Source organism: Felis catus, chromosome A1 (genome assembly GCF_018350175.1).
Source record: "Felis catus isolate Fca126 chromosome A1, F.catus_Fca126_mat1.0, whole genome shotgun sequence".
In the NCBI taxonomy this organism is placed as follows: Eukaryota; Metazoa; Chordata; class Mammalia; order Carnivora; family Felidae; genus Felis; species Felis catus.
The window spans coordinates 132,443,966-132,469,733 of record NC_058368.1 but is presented as its reverse complement, the minus strand read 5'-3'; the positions used below and the strand labels follow the sequence as shown (position 1 = coordinate 132,469,733).

The 25,768-nt window shown below is 34.7% G+C and overlaps 1 protein-coding gene across 6 annotated transcripts in view; it reads left to right on the top strand.

The window, feature by feature from the left end:
* CENPK (centromere protein K) overlaps positions 1–25,768 on the top strand; it is a 58,640-nt gene that overhangs the window by 18,674 nt on the left and 14,198 nt on the right. For 3 of the 6 annotated variants that reach the window (XM_019834916.3, XM_045061384.1, XM_045061382.1), the window contains 5 exons: positions 9,768–9,850; positions 9,950–10,048; positions 10,386–10,518; positions 16,248–16,301; positions 16,914–17,775. In XM_019834916.3, the coding sequence (XP_019690475.1) occupies positions 9,768–9,850; positions 9,950–10,048; positions 10,386–10,518; positions 16,248–16,301; positions 16,914–17,072 (528 nt within the window). In that variant the 3' untranslated portion in view covers positions 17,073–17,775. Of the gene's footprint in view, positions 1–9,767; positions 9,851–9,949; positions 10,049–10,385; positions 10,519–16,247; positions 16,302–16,913; positions 17,776–25,768 lie in introns of those variants that run through there. The other 3 variants (XM_023257048.2, XM_045061399.1, XR_006600550.1) reach the window with 1 other exon arrangement.

Genomic DNA, 25,768 nt, shown 5'->3' with positions numbered 1-25,768 from the left:
GCTGGACATGGGGCTTGAACTAACAAGCCATGATATAATGACTTGAGCTGAAGTTGGATGCTTAACCAACTGAGCTACCCAGGTACCCCGGTGAAGCTGTTTTTAAAAAGACCAATCAGGGCTGCCTGGGTGGCCCAGTAGGTTAAGCGACTGACTACATCTCCAGTCATGATCTTGCTGTCTGTGAGTTTGAGCCCCATGTTGGGCTCTGTGCTGACAGCTCAGAGCCTGAAGCCTGCTTCAGATTCTGTGTCTCCCTCTCTCTTTGCCCCTCTCCCGCTCACACTCTTTCTCTCAAAAATAAATAAACATTTAAAAAAATTAAAAATAAATAAATAAATAATAAAATGACCAATCAGAGAGGTGCCTAGCTGGCTCAGTTGGCGTAGGTCATGATCTCATAGCTCGTGGTCTGAGCCCTCCTCAGACTCTGTGCTGTCAGCACGGAGCCTGTTTCAGATCCTCTGTCCCCCTCTCTCTCTCTTTCTTTGCCTCTCCCTCGTGGATGCTCTTTCTCTCAAAAATAAATAAACATTGGGGCGCCTGGCTGGCTTCGTCAGTTAAGCGTCTGACTTCGGCTCAGGTCATGATCTCATGGTTTGTGAGTTTGAGCCCTGCATCGGGCTCTGTGCTGACAGCTCAGAGCCTGGAACCTGCTTCAGATGCTGTGTCTCCCTCCCTCTCTCTGCCCCTCCCCCACTTGTGCTCTGTCTCTCTCTCTCTCAATAAATAAAAAAAATTAAAGAAATAAACAGTAAAAAAGAAAAGAACCAATCAGAGAACAAGAGCCTTTGTAAATGAAAACATACCTGAAATAAATACAAAAAGGTTGGTGATTATAGGCATGGAAATCTACAGAGTAAGGATGGCAAAAACAGGAAAATTGGAATAATAGAAGAGAACTATCTTTATCAACTCAGAAGTACAAAATACAACCAGTAGAAGTTCCAAATTAAAAAAAAAAAACACAAAAACAAATGGAGGGGGCATGCCCAGGTGGCTTAGTCAGTTAAGCTGTAGACTCTTGATTTCAACTCAAGTCATGATCTCCTAGTTCAGGAGTTTGAGCCCCACATTGGGCTCTGTGCTGGTATTGCAGAGCCTGCTTGGCATTCTCTCTCCCCCTCTCTTTCCCTGCACCTCCCCCACTTGTATTTGTGCCATCTCTCTCTCTCTCTCTCTCTCTCTCTCTCAAAAATAAATAAATAAAATTTTAAAAAAATGGAAGTGAAGAAATAATAAATAATACATGAACATTTTCCCAGAATGAAAGATAATATTTCTTTTTCATATTGAGAAGAGTCACCAAATTTTCAATATCATGAAAAAAAAAATGACACATGGGCTAATGGTCCACCATAATTTTCCCTTTGGTAGTAGCCCTAAGGCTAGCGGTTCTGGTTTGAACTGACTGAAATCCAAACTAGATACAGTACCAGCTTTGGCCTTAACACTCTGCTTTCATTTTAATTGTTACAGATAAAAATAACAAAGGGCTTGAATATTTAGCTTGTTTCTCATTATTTTGTATTTCCTTATACATGCAGTTAGCCAAGTGTCTGAGAATTTTTTCTGTTATTTCTAAATTTCATTGACTACTTCTGCCTGCAATTATTATTTTTTTAATGTTTGTTTATTTTTGAGACAGAGACCGAGTGTGAGTGGGGGAGGGGCAGAGAGAGAGAGGGAGACAGAATCCAAAGCCAGCTCCACACTCTGATCTGTCAGCACAGAGCCTGATGTGGGGCTCGAACTCTCGAACTGTGAGATCATGACCTGAGCCAAAGTTGGACACTTAACCAACCGAGCCACACAGGCACCCCTGCCTGCAGTTATTGATCATGTTGTGGCTGTTGTCTTCTATCTTTGTTGACTTGGTATAAACATTAGGCATCAGATTCATCATTCCCTGCCCCATTAACCTTCTTTTTCCCACATAGTGCTTCCATTGTGTTTTGGTGAGCTAGGGTCATTATAGCAAATCCCACTTGTGTTGCCATTTGTGTCAGGGTTTTCCCCAAGACCGCTGTCAGGTCTGGTGATTTGCTAAATTGGCTCACAGAACACAGAAAAGCTATTGTACTCATGGTTACAGTTTATTTCCGTGAGAAGACACAGATTAAAATGAGCAAAGGGAAAACACACATGGACTAAGTTTATAGGAGTCCTTATCTAATGGAGTTGCATGGATGTGTTTAGTTCTCCTTGCAGCTGAATGTGACAAAATGTGCAAAGTGTGGTCAAACAGGGAAGTTCACCTAAGCTTTGTTGTCCAGGGTTTTTTATCCGGAGTCAGTCACTATGCATGTGGGGCTTCCTTGACTGACTTCAGCTACTTGGGCTTCAGCCCTTTAGACCACCATAAATCATATGATTAGAATAGACTCTAATAAAACTGGTACCAAGTGACCTAAGGTCCCAGGCATACATAAACCCTTTTTTTAAAAAATAGGCTCCATTCCCAAGTGGGGCTTGAACTCATGACCCTGACATCAAGGGTCACATGCTCTACTGACTGAACCAACCAGACACCCCTACATAAACACTTTTATCAGGTATAATATTACAAGACCTCAGAGGTCATCCTTCAGGAGTCCACCAGGGGCCTATCCTGAAGACAGGCATACTTTGATTACCTCCATTTTATCAGTTTTTTTTTTCTTTTTAAGGTTTGTGCTTAAATAAATATAAGAAATATTTGCACAACGGCACCTGTCTGGCTCAATAAGAAAAGTATGTGACTCTTGGTGTTGAGGTTGTGAGTTCAAGCCCCATGTTGGGTGTAGAGATTACTTAAAAAATAAAATCTTTTTTTTTTTTCTTTTTAAGTCTGTTTATTTTTTTTGAAAGAGAGAGAGAGGGAGAGAGAGAGAGAATGCAAAGCAGGCTCCATGGTCACGATGCAGAGCCCAACACAAGGCTTGATCCCACGACCATGAGATCATGACCTGAGCCAAAATCAAGAGTCAGATGCTTAACTGAGTGATCCACCCATGGGCCCCAAAAATAAAATCTTAAAAAAAATTTGCCCAACTTAAGGTCACAAACATTTTTTTTGAATGTTTTCTTTAAAATTTTTTAAGTTTCACATTTATGATCCATTTTGTATTCATGTTTTTATATGGAATTGGTTACTGATAAAGTTGTATTTTCTTTCATATGAATACTAATTGTGGGTGTTCTGGAACAAATTGTTAAGAAAATTATATTTTCTTTTTTGAATTTCCTTTGCATGTTTATTGAAAATTAATTAATTGATGGCATATATGTGGATCTGTTTCTAGACTCCACATTTATTCATTCTGTGGTTATTTCTCTTCTTTTTTTTCTGTGTGTCTTCTGTCTTTAGGTCAATACCACATTGTTTTAGGGGTGCTTGGGTCGGTCAGTTGAGTGTCAGTTCAGGTTTTGATTTCGACTTAGGTCAGGATCCCAGGGTCGTGGGATCGAGCCCAACATTGGGCTCCACCCTGAACAGGGAGCCTGCATGAGATTCTCTCTTTCCCTCTGCCCCTTTTCCCCACTTGTGTGCTCTCTCTCTTTCTCAAAATAAATAAATAAAAATTTTTTGAAGACAACATTGTTTTATTTACTTAAGATTTATAATAAATCTTGAAATAAAATGGGAGTGATTTTCTATCTTTGTTCTTTATCAGAACTGTTTTATATTTTCCTATATATTAGAGTTGGCTGGTCATTCTGTCCCATAATTTTGACTGAGATTTCCCTGATTCTGTAGTTTAATTTGAGGAGCATTGACATCTTTAGCATACTGAGTCTCAATTCAGATCCAGGAGCCCTGTATGATCTATGCATTTATTTAGGTCTCCATTTGTTTATATTTTTAAGATTTATATCATCAGTGTTTTATAATTCACTATATTAAAAGCTAAAAAAGAAAAAAAGACTTTTAATCATCTCATGAATTCAGAAAGAATGTGACAAATTTCAATATTAATTCTTGATTTTTTTTTATTTTAATTTTTTTTAAGCAACTCTCCTTCAATAGAAGGCTTGAACTCATGACCCCAGGATCAAGAGTCTCATGCACTACCGACTGAGCCAGCCAGGTGTCCCAATTCATGATTTTTTTTTAATTAAAAAAAATTATTTTTTAATGTTTATTTATTATTGAGAGACAGAGAGAGACAGAGCGTGAGCAGGGAAGGGGCAGAGAGAGAGGGAGACACAGAATCCGAAGCAGGCTCTAGGCTCCGAGCTGGCAGTACAGAGCCCAATGTGGGGCTCGAACTCACAAACTGCGAGATCATGACCTGAGCCGAAGTCGGACACTCAACCAACTGAGCCACCCAGGTGCCCCATCCCAATTCATAATTTTTAAAAACAATTTAATAAATTGTAACAGAGATGTGCAGGTCTTATGTATTTTTGTCAAATTCATCCCTTTAGAATTTTGTATTTTTAGTGCTATTAAACTGGTATTCTTTTTTCAATTGTCAATTATTTATTGCTGGTACATACAAATTAATATTTATATATTGGTCTTCTATTAGTGAGTATGATAAACCCATTTATTCTAGTAGCCTTTTTGTAGGTGCTCTGAGATTTCCTACATAGCTAGTCATGTCATCTGAGATCAGAGGCATGTGTATTTATTCCTTTCCATCTGTATGCCTTTTATGTTTTCCTTGGCTTACTGTACTGCTCTAGGACGTACAGTAATATAACAAAAGTGGTAGGAATGGACATTTTTGCCTTGTTCCTGACCTTAGTGGCTAGCATTCTCTTTTTCATCATTAAGTGTGGTATTAGCAGTAGGTTTTTCATAGGTGCCCTTGCAGAAATTACCTTCTTTTTTTTTTTTTTTTTTTTTGAGAGAGAGAGAGAGAGAGAGAGAGAACACGTTTGTGCATGTTAGCATGAACTTGGAAGGGGCAGAGGGAGAGGGAGAAAGAATCTTAAGCAGACCCAGTGGTCAGCACAAAGCCCGACTCAGGGTCTGATCTCATGACAGTGAGTTGGACATTTAAAAGACTGAACCACCCAGGTGCCCCGGAAATTACCTTCTGTTAAAAGTTATAAAGTCTTTTCTAAAATCATAAATTATTATTGAATTTTGTCATTTATTTTTTCTGAATTCATAGGGAAGATGAATTTTTTTAGTCTATTGATATAATAAATTACATTGATTTAAGCATAGGGTATTATATTAGTTTCATGTATACAATATAATGATTCAACAATTCTATACATTTCTTAGGGCTTATCAAAATAAGTGTACCCTTAATCCCTTTTATCTGTTTTCCCTATCCTTCCATCCACCTCCCCTCTGGAAACCCAATATGTTATCTATATTTGTTATCTATATCCTTTTTTTTCCTTTGTTCCTTTGTTTCTTAAATTCCACGTATGAGTGAAATCATATGGTATAGTCTTTCTCCATTTGACTTATTTTACTTAGCAGTATACCTCTAGATCCATCCATGTTGTTACGAATGGGAAGATGTCATTCTTTGTTTATGACTAATAGTCCATAGTATAGATTGTACCATGTCTTTTTTGGTTTTTGTTTTTAAATTTTTTGATGTTTATTTATTTTTGAGAGAGATAGACAGAGACAGAGCATGAGTGAGGGAGGGGCAGAGAGGGAGGGAGACACAGAATCTGAAGCAGGCTCCAGGCTCTGAACTGTCAGCACAGAACCCAACATGGGGCTTGAACCCACAAACCATGAGATCATGACCTGAGCTGAAGTCTGATGCTTAACTGACTGAGCCACACAGGCGCCCCGTATCTTTTTTATCCAATTGTCTATTGAAGGGCACTTGAGTTGTTTTCATTTCTTGGCTATTGTAAATAATGCTACAGTAAACATAGGGATGCATGTGTCTTTTCAAATTAATGTTTTTGTTTTCTTTAGGTAAATACCCAGTAGTGGAATTACTGGATTATGTGGAAATTGTAATTTTAATTTTTTGAGGAATTTCCATACTGTTTCCCACAGTGGCTGCATCAATTTGCATTCCTACCAATAGTGCATAAGGGTTTCTTTTTCTCCACATCCTTACCAACATTTGTTATTTCTTGTGTTTTTGATTTTAGCCATTCTGACAGGTGTGTAGTGAATTGTTTTAATTTGCATTTCCCTGATGATTAGTGATATTGAGCATCTTTTCATGTGTCTGTTGGCTATCTGTATGTCCTTTTTGGAAAAATGATTATTCAGGTCCTCTGCTCAGTTTTAATTGGATTATTTATTTTTGTTGACATTGTGTTGTATAAGTTCTTTACATAGTTAGATTTGAACCCCTTATCAGATATATCATTGGCAAATATCTTCTCCCATTCAGTAGGTTGCCTTTTTGTTTTGTTGATGGTTTCTTTGTGCAAAACTTTTTATTTTGGTGTGGTCCCAAGAGTTTAATTTTGTTTTTTGTTTTTTTTAATGTTTATTTACTTATTTATTTTTAATTTTTTTAATGTTTATTTATTTTTGAGAGAGAGAGAACAGAGCACAAGCGGGGGAGGGAGACAGAATCCCAAGTAGGCTCCAGACTCAGCTGTCACCACCGAGCCCAACCCAGGGCTCAAACCCACGAATCGTGAGATCGTGACCTGAGCCGAAGCCGACGCTTAACCAACTGAGCCACCTAGGCGCCCCTAATTTTGTTTTTGTTCCCTTGCCAGAGGAGACATGTCTAGAAAAATAATTCTATGGCTCATGTCAAAGAAATTACTTACCTGTGTTTTCTTTTAGAAATTTTATGGTTTTAAGTCTCACATTAAGGTCTTTAATCTATTTTGAATTTGTTTTTGTGTATGGTATAAGAATGTGGTTCAATTTCATTCTTTTGCATGTAGCTTTCCAGTTTTCCCAACACGATTTGTTGGAGAAATGGTCTTTTTCCCATTGTATATTTTTGCCTCCTTTGTCATAGATTAATTGACCATGAAAGTATGGATTCATTTCTGGACTCTATTCTGTTCCATTGATTTCTATCAGTTTTTGTGCCAGTACCATACTGTTTTGGTTACCACAGATTTGTAGTATTTTTTGAAATCTGGGATTGTGATATCGCCAGCTTTTGTTCTTTTTCAAAATTGCTTTGGCTATTTAAGGTTTTTGGGGGGTTCTGTACAAATTTTAGGATCATTTGTTCTAATTCTGTGAAAACTGTTGGTGGCATTTTGACGGGGATTGCATAAAATCTGCAGATTGCTTCGGGTAGTATAGACATTTTAACAATATTGGTCTTCCTGTCCATTAGCATGAAGTATCTTTCCGTTTATTTGTGTCTTTTCCAATTTTTTTTCATCAGTGTTTTATAGTTTTCAGAATATAGATCTTTGGTTGGCCTCATTGGTTAAGTTTATTACTAGTATTTTATTCTTTTTGGTGCAGTTATAAATGGGATTGTTTTCTTAATTTCTTTCGGCTACCTCATTATTAGTGTATAGAAATTCAACAGATTTCTGTATATTAATTTTATATCCTGTGGCTATATTGAATTAATTGACTCAGTACATTGATTTTTTTAATTGGTATTAACTGGTTAATTAGCCATGCATTCCTAGGAAAAACCCACTGTGTAATAATGTTTTTTAATTTATTGACGGACTTCATTTGCTAAAATTTTATTAAGGTTTTTGTATCTATGTTAATGAGAGATACCAGTCTGTGGTTTACTTTTCTTGTGACATCTTTGTTAGGCTTTCATATCAAGCCTAATAGAATGAGTTGAGAAGTATTCTTTCTTCAAAAGAGTTTATACAGAATCAGTATTTTTATTACTTTAAATGTTTGTTAGAATTCACAGGTAAAGCCATTTGGAACTGGAGTTTCTTTGTGGGAAAATGTTTAGCCACAAATTTAGGTTTTTTATGACTCATCAGGTTTTCTGTTTTTCTCTGAATGAGTGGTATAGTTTGTGTCTTTTAAAGAACTTGTACATCTCATCTAATTTGTCCAGTTTATTAAATTTGTTCAATATTTCCCCATTACCATTTTAATGTTTATAGTAATGTCACCTCTCTTGTAACTAATGTTAATAATTTTTGTTCTTTTTTCTCTTGTAATTTGCGTGGGTGATTTTGTTGACCTTCTCAAAATACCAACTTTGGGTTTCTTTGATTTTTTTCCCTCAGTTTTCTTTTTGTTTTTCTATATCATTGATTTAAGGTTTTTTTAATCATTATTTTTTCTTCAGTTTACTTTTGATTTTATTTGCTCTCTTTCTTATGGTAGAAGTTGTCATTAATTTGAGAGCTTTCATTTTTCTCATATAGGCTTTTAGTTCTGTAAATTCTCATTTGAGTACTGCTTTTGTTTCACCCCAGAAATTTTTATTTTGTTTTTATTTTCAAATAATTCATAATAATTTCTTATATTCTTACAGATTATTACTTTTTTGATTCATGGATGATTTAGAAGTGTGTTTTTAGTATTCAAACATTTGCAAATATTTCCTATTACTTTTCTCTTATTTATTTTTAATTTAATTCTATTGTTAGATCATATTTAACGTAATATCAGTGTGGTTGCTTTGAAATCTTTGTACTTGCATTTTTCTTTCCTATGTGTATTACCTTTTCTCTGTTCCTGTTTTCCTCTCTTTCCAATTTCTTGAATTGTGTATTTTTAAAAATAAAACCATTTTATTTACACTATTGATTTATTTGGTTATTTCTCCCCTTTTTGTGGTTTCGCTAAGGTTTATAATAGACATCTTTATTTTATTTATTTATTTGTTTGTTTACATTTTTATTTTATTTTTGGGAGAGATAGTGGGAGTGGGAGAGGCAGAGAGAAAGGAGGATAGAGGATCCGAAGTGGGCTCCATGCCGATAGCAGTGAGCCTGATGTGGGGCTTGAACTCACAAACTGAGGGATATGACCTGAGCCAAAGTTGGATGCTCAACTGACTAAGCCACCCAGATGCCCCTATAATAGACAACTTTAAATTGTCACTGATTTAGATGTATAAAAAGCTCAGGTAAACGCTTGACATCAAGAAAGTGGAATACTAGCTAATATGTTAAAAAAACAAAAAGATACTAGAAAAAAAATCCAGATGTTCTTGTAATATGCTGTAGCAACACAGAGTTCTTTTGGTGTGCCTCAAATACCTCACACATATTCTTGCCTCATTGCCTTTGTACCTACAATCTTTCTGTGTGGAACATTCTTTTGCTAGATATTGTCAGTGTCATATCTCTTGTCTTTATCTGCTGTGATACTCTTAACCTGATCAGAGAGGTCTCTCCCTATCATATTACCTAAAAGAGCCATTCCTGCTCCTCATTTCTGTGTTCCTATTTTGACTTTTTTTTTTTTTTTTTTTTTTTATGATACTGATTGCTCTCTGCAGTTATATATTTGCTTGTTTGGATTCTCCTGTTTGTTCATCTTTGAATCCTTGACTCTCTCAACTATGCCTGGTAGTCAATGATCAATAAATATTTGTTAAATGAATGATAATCATTCATGTTTGTTTTGTATAGTCTTCTTAGAAAAGACACCTAATCTCCCTGATTACTGAAAACTTAATCATTTAATTGGATTTTGGTGTGAATTTCAAATTTATTACTCAAAACCCCTTCTTATATTTTTGAATTTAACAAATGAAATATTACAAAGAACTTAGTATCTGCTGTTTTTTTTCCTTTCAAAGACTTTCTGGTGGTCTTTTGCTCTTGATTTTTGAGTATTTACCCTAAACAAATAATGTAAATTTCACTCTCATTCATAAATATAACTGTTTATGGGATTACAGACTAAGTAATTAATTTGAATTGTTTTGTTCTAGTTCCAAAAATTGAGACATGATCTTGAATTGGTACTCTCTACTCTTCAGTCAAAGAATGAAAAGTTAAAGGAAGACTTGGAAAGGTATATTTATATTATAATTGCCTTTAGTTACAGATATATGTTGAATTGGCATTAATGTTTTATTTGGCTATTGTTGGTTTTGTTTTTCCATGTTTAAAGGGAGCAACAGTGGTTGGAGGAACAACAACAGATATTGGAATCTCTTAATGTAGTGCACAGTGAATTGAAAAATCAGGTTGTGACAATTTCTGAATCAAGGTATTAATTTTGTATTCTAGGTTTTTGAAATAGGAAAAAGTTTTTTAAATGTTAACATGAAATACATAGATGAAAATAGGGGAAATTTTATTAGAAATTGCGAGTTTTACTTTAACTTTTGCCAACTGTTAGTTACATGGCCTTTTATTAATGACTTGATCTGTAGTTTCCTTATATGTTAGAGAATTTTACTTTCATAAAGCTAGTTACTTGGTTTGAACAAATGAAGTTTGAACAAAGTGTTTGATCAACTTTATGAGTAACCAGTTACATATACTCATTATTTTATGTATTTTATCAGTAAAATATTTCTCTTAATTTTTAAAAAACCCATTAGAATCTTAGATGAGCTGAACACTAAAATGCATGATATAAAAGAATATAAGGAAAAGCTCTTGATTACCTTGGGTGAATTTCTGGAAGATCATTTTCCTCTGCCTGATAGAAATGTTAAAAAGAAAAAGAAAAAGGTAAGTTTTAGAGAACAAATTCATGTAGCTATTTATATATGAGATTGTTTCACATAGGTTCAAATGTAAATTTTCTGATAAATTTTTGTAGTTTATTATACTTTTCAAAGACACACAGATACATGTAAAGAAATCTTCCATCATCACATTATAATACTTTTTGAAAAATTAGAAGCAACCTAGTTGTTCAATAAAATAAGATTAAATACATTTGTTTTCTTTTTTTTTTCTTTTTTTTAATGATTTTTATTTATTTTTGAGACAGAGAGAGACAGAGCATGAGCAGGGGAGGGGCAGAGAGAGAGGGAGACACAGAATCTGAAACAGGCTCCAGGCTCCGAGCTGTCAGCACAGAGCCCTACGCGGGGCCTGAACTCACAGACTGTGAGATCGTGACCTGAGCTGAAGTCGGACACTTAACCGACTGAGCCACCCAGGCGCCCCAATACATTTTTTAATATTATATCCATATAGTGGGGGAAAATATACCTTTTAAAAATAACATATTGAACTACCAAAAGAGTTATTAAAATGCTCACAATATATTATTAAATTGATTAAAAAAACAGCTAATTAGCGGGCTTTGGGGCGCCTGGGTGGCTCAGTCAGTTAAGCGTCTCACTTCAGCTCAGGTCACGATCTCACGGTCAGTGAATTCGAGCCCCGCGTTGGGCTCTGGGCTGACGGCTCAGAGCCTGGAGCCTGCTTCCGATTCTGTGTCTCCCTGTCTCTCTGCCCCTCCCCCGTTCATGCTCTGTCTCTCTCTGTCTCAAAAATAAATAAACATTAAAAAAGTTTAAAAAAACAAAACAAAACAAAAAAACAGCTAATTAAATTTTATGAGTCTAATTTGTACTAAAAAATGTAATAGTGCTTCTGTATGGAGGCTAGGATTTTAGGTGAGATTTGTTTTTATTTTTACTCTTTTCAAAATTTTCCATGATGAGCATACGAAACATTTAAAATCAAAAGATATCTGTTAGTTAATGTGAGTTCTTGACTATTTAACTAGTCAAATTTAACTATTTAACAATAGTTCTTGACTATTTAACTATTTAACTAGTAGTTACTATGTAACAGACCTTTTTCACAAAAGCAAATAAATATTTCATTTGGTGACAGAAGATTGGGAATAACTACTTTAATTCCTTTTTCAAAAACAGTGTATACTATAAATAAAGAGAGCTTGTGGAAGTGGGGAAGGCATTGAAACTGGCACCAGAATGATTTTTCTAAAATATATATTTTAATTATTTTTTAACATAAAACTGATAGTTCCCTTCTAGAAGTCTATAAACTCCTTAGAGTAATGAATTTATATTCGGGATTTTGCCTGTCTCTTTAGCCTCCTTTCTAACCATTCTTTATTTATCTCTTGCATGAATCCATTCAACTGTACCCTGTAGTTCCAGCAAGTATGCAATGACCTTTTTGTGTCTTATACGTTCTGTTCCTTCTGCTTACAAAACATTTCCTATCTGATGAAGATAGCAAATTCTTACTTAAGTCACTTCAAACATCATCCTTTAATACTTGTGTGAAGTATTAAATGCAGTTTATGTGTCATTTTATTAGCATTATCACATGATTTTGTAGTAATCATTTATATCTATCTCTCTTTTCACCCACCCTGCACTCTGAGCTCGTTTATGTGTTGAATTCATTTTTGTAGGTCTATTATCTTGCTTATGTATTCTAGTATCTTCTGAGTTCTTATTTATTTGTTTGTTTTTATAAATGTTTTTTAATTTTTGAGATAGAGAACAAGCATAAGTGGGAGAGGGGCAGAGAGAGGGAGATAGAGGATCTGAAACAGGCTCTGAGCTGACAGCAGCAAGCCAGATGTGGGGCTCGAACTATGAACTGTGAGATTATGACCTGAGTCAAAGTTGGATGATCAACTGACAGCCACCCTGGAACCCCCATGAATTTGTATCTGTTGAATGACTGTGACTATATTAGGAAAAGAAGAGGAAGTTTTCTTTGTTTTCTTATAATCTGTGTTTTTTATCCTTATTCTTCCCCTTCTTCATTGTAACTATGTGTTTCCCATTCTACCCATTGTTATTTGTATACTTTGTTCATTTCTAGAATTGTTGACAGCCTTCTGTTAACCATTTCATTAAGTTCATGATTCCTTACCTCTTAATGATCATAATCATAGAATAACTCACATTTTCTGATTCCAGTCTTGTTTTGTTTTCACCATTTTCTTTAATCTGTCAAGCTTCTCTACCAGTAGAACCAGAGTTAAAGGATTCTGAAAGGAATCATTGATCACAGAAGCCATTATGGGTTTAAGTTACATTTGATAAACTCACATTTTTAAAATGAAGTATATGGACCATTACTACATGTTACAAAATGATAGAGTACTCATTTTTTTTTTTCTCTCCCTTTGTCTGTCAAGCAGTAATACGGGATATATGAGTTAGCTTAAGCTGCTAGAGAAAAATACCATAGATTAGATGGTTTAAACAAAGGAAATATATTTTCTCACTTTTCTGGAGGCTAGAAGTCCAAGATCAAAATGCCATCTGAGTTGGTTTCTGCTGAGGCCTTCTTCCCTGGCTCTGGACAGCCATCTCTTGCTGTGTCTTCACATGGCCTTTTCTCTTTTCGAGTGTAGAGAGAGCTCTCTGGTATCTCTTTCTCTTCATATAAAGACACCATTCCAGTTGGATTAGGGTCCCACCCTTATGGCCACATTTAACTTCACTTACCTCCATTTCCAAATGTAGTCACCAAGGAGGTTGGGACTTGAACATGTGAATTTTGAGAGAAACAATGCAGCCCATAACACTGTGTTTTGTCATTCAAAAATGTACAAAAAAGAAAGAAAAAAACCCTGAATCCCTCCACCGTATTGTTAACATGAGGTGAACATCATTTGAGACATCTTCATAAACACATACATATATAGAAGCATAAATGGATTGATAGATGTTCAGATCAATGTAGTTTTGTATAGACCAATATAAAATAAGTATTAGATGGGGTACCTGGGTGACTCAGTCCGTTAAGCATCCAACTATTGATTTTAGCTCAGGTCATGATCTCATGGTTTGTGAGTTCAAGCCCTGCATTGGGCTCCACACTGACAATGTGGAGCCTGCTTGGGATTCTCCCTCTCCCTCTCTCTGCACCCCTCCCCAGCTTGTGCACACACACGTGTGTGCACACTCTCTCTCTCAAAATAAATTTAAATAAACTTAAAAAAATAAGCATAAGATGTAATTTTACTTAAATTGATAGAAATGTTAACTCAGATAAATATTTTTGTGCCTCAAGTTATTTTAGTTCTGGAGAGGTCCCTAATATAGAGAAAAAACAAATTATGAATAACATTATAAAAGATTAAAAGACCTAAAAAATGTTCATCTTTCAATTTTAGGCAGTATTCACTCACTCCCTGCTATTAAAGATGAAGAAATTAGCATTCTTCCTATAACACCATTACAATTTGTTATTTTTTTTAACTTTGGCAGGTTTATAACATTTTTATTCTGTCTCATAACATTATTTATATATGTGTTTCGTGTTCACATTGTATTGGATTCAATGCTTATCATCTTTGACCATTTATTTTTGAGTTTTTAAGTTAAACTAATTGATTTGATTGGTTTCTTTGAGAAGTAATTTGTTCAAGCAGAATTCCTGGGCATTTTATTTTTTGGATTCTTGACTGATAAAAATGCTTGGTTTGCCTTTATATGCAAAGGATATTTTTGGCACATTAAAAAAAAAAATCTCAAGACCTGGTAGGGATTGTTCCATTCTTCCGAAATAGGATGTGCTGGGCCATCCTATAGATAGCTAGGCCAGCCTGTAGATATCTTTCTGCTTCTGAGTATTTGTCTGAAGAGTTCTTTATCTTTGACCTTCAGTAATTTAACAGATACCTTACAGTGTTGATCATTCAGTATCATTTTTGTTTTGAAGATGACATTGTTTGTTTTTTTTTTAATTTTTTTTTTAACGTTTATTTATTTTTGAGACAGAGAGAGACAGAGCATGAACAGGGGAGGGGCAGAGAGAGGGAGACACAGAATCTGAAACAGGCTCCAGGCTCTGAGCTGTCAGCACAGAGCCCGACGTGGGGCTTGAACCCACAGACCGTGAGATCATGACCTGAGCCGAAGTCGGACGCTTAACCGACCAAGCCACTCAGGCGCCCCATAGATGACATTGTTTTTAGGGGCAAATTTAGGTCACATTTCATTTAGTGGAAACTTTATTTTATTATGGTTTATATTATTTTTCATATCCTTATGTTGAAAGTTTTTTTTTTCTGCTCTGCTTTCATTATATTTTTCCTTTGCTTTTTCTTTGATTGTCTCAATCTGTGCTTTTTTGCTATTTATTTCTGTATCAGTTCTTTAATTCTGTTTCTTTCCTCACTAGTGAATGCTGCTTTTCTAAACCACTCTTTCATTTAATAAGGTATTAGAGGTCAGGAGATTTTGAGGTCTAGCTTTACTATCTTTACTCAATCACATTCATTTTCACTATTTCTTTAAAATATTTGTAGTTATGTAAGACTTTATAAGGACTCCAAGGTAATCTTTGACTGGTATCAGGAAAGTACAAGCTGTCACTGTGGTAGATGACTTTGCATTTAATTAAATGTCTGAACTCAAAAGCTGCTGATTAGGATTAGTATTATCTTGAAGGGAGATTTCTAGCAGAACCCCTTTAGATGTTGTCCTAGATAGTAAATATATTGAATGATAGAATTAGGACTATATTTTTCAGCTGACTAGAACTGGGCCAAATAAAATATTTAGTGAGGGACATAAAATATCTTTCTTGGGTTTGAAACATTAAAGAATGAAGGAGACATATCTCAGCTAGATGTAAGAAAGAGGCTTAGACATTTTAGATGATGGTATGCTGAGAGGTCAGCAGGGCAAAATTGATATCTAAAAGGTAATGAATAAACTTAATAAAATTCCAGCATCTATACAAGTATGAAAGTGAGTCTTCCTTTTCATCTTTGGTGTTTGAGTCACACTTGTATCATATGGAGACTGCTTTGAAAAAGAAAAAAAGATAAATTAGAGCACATTTAGAGAGCAACTATGATATTGAGGGGCTGCAAGTCTACAGATTATGAAAAATAATTGAAGGAACTAATGACAATTAATATGGCCAAGACTTGGGGCTTATAATACCCATCTTCAAATATTTGAGGAATCTTGGATTGCATTGGAATGGGATTTATTCTCTATCATTCCAAGGGAAAAAGAAGCAATGAATTGAGTTAACATTAAGAACTGTCAAGAACTATAGAAAGTTGAACAAGGCTCCCTGGGAAGTAAGTTTCCTGTCCCGAAGCTGTATAAATAGGGTTTGGAATGCCATTTGTTTGAGATATTTTGATTGGAAGCCTCAAAAATTAGACTGTGTTTTACATGAGTATATGTAAAAAAATATAATTTATCCATTATTTATTTATAGGTAGTCTGAATTGTACCTTCTAGTAATTCACTTTCTTAGAGGTTGTTTGAACTTTGTTTTTATGAACGTGACTGTGTAGTACAAGCAGATTGTTTACTTTCAGAATTCTTTTAATATCACCTAATTCTAAATATTTGGTTTTGGTATACCTTGTACCATTGCAGGTAAGAAATACTAATTTTTAAAAATTTCGTAATAAATATAGTTTAATATTCTGCCACTGGTAGAACTGAGATGTTAATTCTTTGTTATTCACATTTCTGTCAAAGACAAACATTCAAGAATCAACTGCACAGCTGATAACACTGCATGAAATGTTAGAGGTAAGCATTTTGTGTAGTTGTTTTGTCTTCAAGATTTCTTTTAATTAGTGATTTCTAAACAATTAAACACAGGCTTGAAACAGAAAATACTGCTTTAGTTCTTAAACATACCAAATTTTATTAAATCAATTTTTATTAATTTATCTTTACTATAAGATACTTTGTTTTCTATCCATTACTAGAAAGAATATTGTCATTTTTAAAAAAGAACATAGTTAGAGACTAGTCCTTAATCATATTCTTAAGATTATTACTTTAAAAAAAATTTTATGATGTTATTTATTATTTGCACAGTGAAACCCTATGCTTTTACATTGATGGAATCTTTAGTTGGCACCTCTGTATTCTATCTGAACTACATATGTGAGTTTAAGGATTCTTTCCACATAGTTGCAGAAATCTGTACACAGTTTTAAACATGTTTCCATTTATTAATATGTAGTTTTTTTAAAAAGGAAGAAAATCGCTTATTTAAGTTAATTCATGGAAATTATGACAAGCAATTATTCAAAGAGAAAAGAGATCAACATTCTTTGGTAAACAAATTTTTAATGTTTTATTATAGCTGTATCAGTTTTTTACTAAGGTATTATGAACGGTATTTTTTTCTAGATTCTTTTAAATAGATTATTTGATGTTCCACATGATCCATATGTCAAAATTAGTGATTCTTTTTGGCCACCATATATTGAGCTGCTCCTGCGTAATGGAATTGCCTTGAGACATCCAGAAGATCCAACCCAAATAAGATTAGAAGCCTTCCATCAGTAAAAGGATGGTCTCTTTTTTCACACAGTACTTAATGAATCTTGTCATTCAAGGATAATGGAAACACTGAGGATTACTTGAACAAAGAACATTATTTGCAAATCAAAGCACATAGTCCCTCTTCCTTTCATCCATAAAATGACACATGCCACCTACAATTTATAAATGGTCCTTTCACATTCAATTAGTACCTTGGTGTTTTCAACTCGATGGAAAAGAATGCAAGTAAAAAACATTCTAGACTTAATCATAATAAACTTTTGATGTATCTTACTTCTGCAGTATTCTTTGTTAATTTATGATACTGTTACTGTAATGTTTTCCTTTTGAATTTGTGACAGTTTATTTTATGTATTTTGAGTTCCATTTGGAGCTTATATCTCGAAATTTAGCAATTATAATGGAAAGGCCATTTAATTTGTAGATGGCTTTAAAATTGACAATATCTGATATAGAAGGAATCGTAATTTAAAAGCATGTAGTAAATCTGTTCCATGTGTACTGCCTTATTTCTAGATTTAAAAATTGGAACAGAAACTAATGGATAAGTGTAGCATGAAAACTATATCTTAATATGTATTATATAACAAGTGATATATATTAAACCATGCTGTTTCTGTTTATTATTGCTAACAAAATTGTGTTCATAAAATTTTGTTAATTCTCCATGACCTTTCTGTAAATAAAACTCTTTGGTCTAAAAGTCTCTCTACCTTTTTTGGTGATGTGGCATGATATTTGAAATTAAATAGACTTTTTCATAGGTAGAAAAGTGAGGATATTATAGGACTCATTCAAGATTACATATAATCTGAACTAAAGAATTCCACATGCTTTTAGTACCATTAATTTTCTAAGAGGATGTAGTGTGTACTTTTATATTTGAAAATGCGGTCTCGGGGCGCCTGGGTGGCGCAGTTGGTTAAGCGTCCGACTTCAGCCAGGTCACGATCTCGCGGTCCGTGAGTTCGAGCCCCGCGTCGGGCTCTGGGCTGATGGCTCGGAGCCTGGAGCCTGTTTCCGATTCTGTGTCTCCCTCTCTCTCTGCCCCTCCCCCGTTCATGCTCTGTCTCTCTCTGTCCCAAAAAATAAATAAAAAACGTTGAAAAAAAATTAAAAAAAAAAGAAAATGCGGTCTGCTGTTTATCCACATTTCTTGCTTACCTTCAATACTTCATCTTTTTTAAAGTAAGCAAATACTCCTCCAAGTATATCTTACACCTTTTAGAGAGAATAGAAATACTGTTAAATTTTAGAGAATGTTAGTTCTTTTACGGGAAGATGACATATAAAGTACCTTGCTAGAATAGTCAAGTTGGGAGTCAAAGGAATGAGCATCTTTTTAGTTCTTGAAGTTACTGGAGAAGGCAGAAATGGTTCAGTCAGTATAACCCTGACAGTAATTCTACAAAGTAGATAGTACTGTTGTCCATGAACTTCTTTGTGTTGCAGATTACAGAAAGAAATAAAGTAGTAAACATCTTGATTTATTGGGCAAATCTTCATTCACATTTTACTGATAAAGATATTGGTTAGGATTTTTTTAGTGCAATATCTTGTGTAAGACTTTAAGGAAAACTATGATGATTACATCTCACTTTACTTGACCCACGCTTTTTACCAAGATTATTTGCCCACTTTTGATATCAGTTATAAACAAAGTAAGTTATAGTAGAATTTTCTTGATTTGTATTCCATCTAAACTTACAGCCCTTGTAAGCTGTCTATGGTTTTGAGTATGTTGGAGAAAGTGTTTTAAGTTCTGAAGACCGTTATGTATTTTTACTTTTCACTGCTTTAAGATAATCCCTGGAATCTATTAAGGTTTATAACTTGCTTTAATTTAACTAACTCTTAAATATGATAATGCAAAATATCAGAAAGTAATACCACATTCTAGCTTTCCCATATCAGATGGTGATGTTAGCCTAATTTAAAAACAAAAAAACTGATGGGGTGCCTGGGTGGCTAGTTGGTTAAATATCCGACTTTTGATTTCAGCTGAGGTCATGAGCTCATGGTCCTGAGATCTAGCTCCATGTCTTTGGGAATGTAGCCTGCTTAAGATTCTCTCTCCTCCTCTGCGCTTCCCTGCTCCGTGTGTGCATGTGCACACACGCCCTCAAAAAAAAAAAGAAAAGAAAAAATTAGAAACAAATTGTTTTAGTCTACCAGAAAATATACTTAACTTTGTTATTGGTTGATGTGTATGCACGGATTGATTTTGGAGAAATTAAATATCTATTCGGTTGAAAATTCAACCCAGTTGACTATGACCCTTTGAGACTTAAGATAAGTTTTATGTGGTTATAGGTCTATGTTAACATTTCTGATTCCCTATTTTCCTTAATTTACTTTTTAGGTTATTTAGCTATTAGTTAACTTCTTTTTTCCCCCATAACTTTTTTTTTTTTTTTTTTAATAGCCTCCACACTTAGTAAGGGGCCCAATGCAGGGCTTGAACTCACTATCCTGAGATCAAGACCTGAGCTGAAATCAAGAGTCAGAGGCTTAACCAATTGATCCACCCAGTTGTGCCCCTTCCCCCAGCACATATTATATTTAGATGTCTCTAAATAACATTTATGTACATCAATACTTTGAAGTCAAGATACTTGATCTTATTTATGTATTAATAAATAAGCACATATATTTCTATAACACAGATTTGTTTTTCAATATATTGACAACTATTTCAATATGATTTTTTAAAGTTTTACTTATTTAAGTAATCTGTACACTCAACATGGGGTTTGAACTCATGACCCCGAGACCAAAAGTCACATGCTCTTCTGAATGAGCCAGCAAGGTGCCCCTCAATATGATTTTTTTTAATTGAGTTATAGTTGACATATATTTTATTAGTTTCAGGTGTACAACAAAATGATTTGATGTTTGTGTATATTGTCAAATGATCACCGCAGTAAATCTAGTTATCTGTCACCAGGGTTAACAAATTTTTTTTTACTTGTGACGAGAACTTTTAATACGCAATACAGTATTATTAACTATAGTCACCATACTGTACATTATATCCCCATGACTTCTTTGTTTTAAAACTGTAAGTTTGTACCTTTTGACACTCTTCACCCATTTTTCCCACTTCACATTCCCTGCCACTGGCAACTACCAATCTGTTCTCTGTATCCATGAGCTTGTTTTGGTTATTGTATTTTTTATGTTTATTTATTTTTGAAAGAGAGAGGGCATGCTCATGAGTGGGGGAGGGGCAGAGAGATGGGGGGACAGAGGATCCAAAGCAGGCTCTGGACTGACAGCAGATAGCCCAACGCAGGGGTTAAACTCAAAAACTACAAGATCATGACCAAGCTAAAGTCAGACACTTGGCCAACTGAGCCACCCAGGCACCCCTGTTGTTATTGTTTATAGGTTACACATATAGGTGAAATCATATGGTATTTGTCTTTCTTTTTCTCTCTGACTTATTTCACTTAAAATAATGTCTTCAGGGTCCATCCTCATTGTTGCAAATGGCAAATTCCATTCATTTTTTGGATGAATAATATATATATATATATATATATATATATATATATATATACTACCTTTTCTTATTATTTTTTTGTTAATGTTTATTTATTTTGAGAGAGAGGGAGACAGAGGAGAGGCAGAGAGAGAGGGAAACACAGAATCCAAAGCAGGCTCCAGGCTCTAAGCTGTCAGCACAGAGCCTGATGCGGGGCTCAAACTCACAAACCATGAGATCATGACCTGAGCCGAAGTCGGACACAGCTAACTGGGCCACCTAGGCACCCCTATACCATCTTTTCTTTATCCATTCATACACTGATGGACACTTAGGTTGCTTTCATGTCTGGACCATTATAAATAATGATGCAGTGAACATGGGGTTGCATCTGTCTTTTTAAGTTAGTGTTTTCATTAGTTTGCTTCTTTGTTGCTTTTACCAAGAATTGTATTTTTCAATTTTCTAGAACATTCTTTATTTGAAAGTGAAGTTGGGTTAATTGTAAGTGTATATTGCAAACTCTAGGGCAATTGCTAAAAATATTTTAAGTATAATTGATGTGCTAAGACAAGAGAAAAAGTAGAATTGTGTAAAATGTTCCATTAAAATGAGAGAAGGCAGGAAAATGGAAGACAGGACAAAAGCAATGCAAAGAATACAGTAACAAATATGCAAATATTAATCCAGTATATCAGTAATCACTTTAAATGTGAATGGACTAAATACACCAATCCAGGCAGGACTGTCAAAGTGGATGAAAAAACAAGACTCAGACTCTGTGTTTTCTACAAGAAACTCATTTGATATATAAGGACCCTGATAGATTAAAAGTGAAGGTATGGAGGAAGATAAACCATGCTAACACTAATCAAAAGAAACCAGGACTTTATTAATTTAAGACGAAGACTTCTGACCAAGGAAAATGACCAGGGCTTACAAGGAACATCACATGTTGATAAAACTGCCAATTCTCTGAGAAGACATAATAGTCTTTAATATATATGCACCTAACAACATCATCACAGCGTATGAGGCAAAAACTGATAGAACTGCAAAAAGAAATAGATCATGACCCGAGCTGAAACCAAGAGTCAGATGCTTCACCGACTTAGCCACACAGGCACCTTCAGAAAAAAATTTTAACAAAAGAACAAAGATTACCTATTTTATAGAGAAAGAAATAAATATAACAAAATTCACATAATTTAAAAATATGATAGTGTCTGGGAAGAGCCCCAGTCTTACATTAGAGGCAAGGAATTAACTTCTTACACCTCCATAAATGCTGAAAGTACATGTGATTAAATGTATTAGAGCAAAACAGTTTATTACAGCACTGCAAACAAGAGCATCAGCATTGTTGTACTGGATTTCTTTATCTCCAAGTCCCACAGAGCAATGTGATGGAGCTGGGTGGAGACTACACCTGCAGTGAGTTTTGCCATAGCTGAGAAGACCAGGAGGAGAATGCTGAGCGTCGTCTGTAGCAAGCCGCAAACAAGGCAGACCTCAATGGAGAGCAAGTACTTAAAGCATTGTCACATTGTGGTTACCTTGACATAGTTAGTTGCCGATATGACCAGTTCAGAAAGTACTCAATGTCAAAAGATGGGTAGTTTTGTGGTCAACAAGAGTGTGCAAGAATCATCGATCATGTCCTCGGAAGGACTATCTTTCCTAATACAGATAAGAGACCAAACATAGTAGTCCTAACAGTGAGAGTCTCCTTGACTCACAAAGCAGAATTCAACTGCAGTATATAGGAAACATACCTAAAACAAAGTAATTCAGAAGGGCTAAGCATAAATGAATGGAAAAAGTTCTATAAAGCATAGAGACACTTTTGGCCCGTTTTGAAATTGGATTGTCTTTCATCCTACTGAGTTTTGAGAGTTTTTATGTATTCTGGAAACAAGTCCTTTATCAGATACATAATTTACAAGTATTACACAGGCTCCTGGGTGAGAAAAACAGCAATAGTAGAAACACTGGTGAAATTTGAGTAAAGTCTACAATTTGGTTAATAGTATTATACCAGCAGTAGTTTCCTGGGTTCAGTAATTTTAATGCAGTTATATAAGATGTTAACCTGAGGGAAGCCAGATGAGAGATATATGGGAAATCTCTGTACTATTTTTGCAACTTTAAAATCAGTTTAAAAAGCTAAAAAAATAAGGCTTCAAAGTGGTAAGAATGAGTTCTCACATTAGTATACTCTTTATTTTAACATGTGACATTGATAAAATTTAGAAGAAAACAAGGAAAAATAGGAAGACTTAAAAACTAGATAAACATTGGAAGATCAGCAATCAGAAGAGAAATAGCTGTGAGTGGAAATGACTCTGGGTTTAGAAGCAACTTAGTGAATATGAGATTTTGATTCTTTCTTGGAAATGAATATTAAAACTTCTCCATATGAGGAGGACTAGAATCAAGGTCTCTCACTAAAGCTAAGGGCTTGAGTGAGTCTCTTCACAGTCAAAACCTTGTGAAAGGAGATCTAAAACAAAAACTACTGAAGATTATAAAGCTGTGAGTGTGAGAAAGTGAAAGTGGCAACGATGCAAAGATACAGCTTTATGGCCAGGAAGTAAGTGGGGATATTTAAATACCCAGTGTTGCTTGGATAGGTGTAATAGCCAGTCTCCAAGATAAATGATCCTCCTCTGCTGGTATTCATGTCCTTGGGTGGCCCCACCTCCACATATTGTGTCAGTGTTGGTCTCTGTGACCAATAGAATATGGCAAAGAGTGTGCAGCTTCGAAGGCTAGATCATAAAAGACATTGCCTCTTCTATCTTGATCTCATTTGGATTGCCAAGTTCTTGAAGAAGCTTGACATCATGATATGAGAACACTCAAATAGCTTGTGTTGAGGCTCATAGGAGCAGAAACTGAGGTCTTCTGCGAACAAAGCATCACTCTGTCTCAGCTGTGTAAGTAAACCATTTTCAGCTTTCAGATATCTAACCCTGGCCAAAATCTTGACAGCCTCCTCATGAGAGACCCTGAGCCAGAACTCTTCAGCTAAGCTGTTTCTGAATTTCTGAAACACTGAAACTATCAAAAAAATAAATGGTTATTGTTTTAAGCCATTAACTTTTGGATTATTTTATTATATAGTAATAAATAATTTTATCATGGTGATGCTAAAACACCATAATAACTGCTTATGGACTTGGGGATGGGAGAGACTAAAGCAATTTTAAAACTCCTAGGTAAAAGGGGGTCAAAGTAGAGGGTGAGGAAAAGAATAAAAATAACAAACCATAAACATAACAGTTTTCCTAGTAAAATGACCAATCAAACAAAAATGTTAAATAAATGAAGGAATTTAATGCAAAGAGCCAGAGCAACAGATTTTGTTTTTTGAATCTTCCTACTTTCTAAGGGAACTAAATTTTGTTTGGGTAATCCACTCTTGTCTACAGAGCCATGTATTTAGCTAAACCAAGCATGGTTGTCTGTATCCCCTTCTTAGTGATTTATTTAAGAATACATTTGGTGCAATATTGACTTAATATATATGTCTTCTGAGGAACTTTTGGGATAGATATATTTTTTTTTTACTGATTAAAAAAATATACAGGAGGAGATGACTTCTTCTGGTGGATGTTACTGGGTCCGCATGGAACATCTGGAACTGTTTAGCCATTTTGTAACCATAAGTAGAGCTGCCATGGACAAATCTGGCGTATTTAGTATGGCAGAGTCACAAAAGAGAAAGAACAAATTCTGATAATGTTATTGAGCCAGTGAATTAGTTGACCCTAGAGGTGCTTTGCTAGGGAACATGATATATAAGATAATAAATTCTCCTTCTGGTTTAAGTAAGTTGAGACAGATTTTTTATGTTACTTGAAACTGAAGGTATCCTAGCTAGTAGCAACATCCAACAATGAAACATTGACTCTCAGTGAAATTAATTTTATGGAACAATCTGATGAAGACTTTAAAATGTGTATTTTGAGGTTGTTTGAGAAATTTCTCATCTAAAAAAAGCTAGAAATTATAACACAAAAATAGGAACAAATGAAAGAACATTTGGCTATGAAAAGGAATTAATTACAAAGTCCCATACCTCATTAATATAATTTAAATATAATTCTATAACTGAGATAAACTCTTAACTGGATTGAGTCAGAGATTGATTTAATAAATTGAAAGATAATTTAAAGAATTCATCCATAAAGATAAAAAGATTAAAATTATGAAGAGCAAATAAGAGATATAGAGGACAAACTGAGGAACTCCACCAACATAAACCTTCTTAAAGAATAGAGAGAATGCTGAATACGTAATACTTGAGTACATAATAGCTGAAAAATCTTCAGTATGCAGAACAACAGAAGCGCTCAGAAAAAGATGCTCACTGAATTCTGTGCAAGATAAATAGAGGTAAAACCACAGCATGAAATCGTTTGCAAAACATCAAGGAGGAAGAGAATACTAAAGGTACTAAAGAGAAAAGATAGTTTAGTAAGATAGAAATAGCAATTATATCTTTCGTCTGCAACAACAGATGGTGAGGCTGAGGGGGGTAAAAAGGTCATCAGCCTAGAATTCCATAATAAGCTAAACTATTATTCAAGAATGAGGAAAAAACAAATTTTCTGACATAAAAACTAAAAACCTTTCCTACTGCCTACTCTCCCTAAAAAAACTCGTAGCAGATATACTTCAAGAAGAGAAGTTAACTTCGGAGGATGGGGGATAAAAGAACCACATAACTTTATTTAATATCAGCTAATGAAAGGAAGACATGTAGAAAGAAATTGTTTCTGGAAAAGATGTTGCAAGGATTTCTACTTCAGAACATCTGGTTAATCAAACAATAAATACAACCTATGTCTAAAGGAAAAATCCCTACAAGGTACCAAGTTTGTATTAGCATGTTCATGGTGGGAAGAATAGCAGTTTTTCCACATTGTTACCATATACTATATGCACATAAGTTGTGATGTATCTTTAGGAATCAGAAGTAAGGAATGAACTTTTGGTAGAAAGTTAATTTATGCAAAGATACTTAAGGTTTTTTGAAGACAGAGTTGGATTTCCCTCTTATTTTAGGGTGTAAAGTGTTCATTTTGACTGGAGCATGTATATGTATTTTTTTTTTTTAAGTTTATTTGTTTTGAGAGAAAGCAGAGAGAGAGAGAGAGAGTGAGAGCGGGGCATGGACACAGAATTCCAAGCAGCCTCCACACTG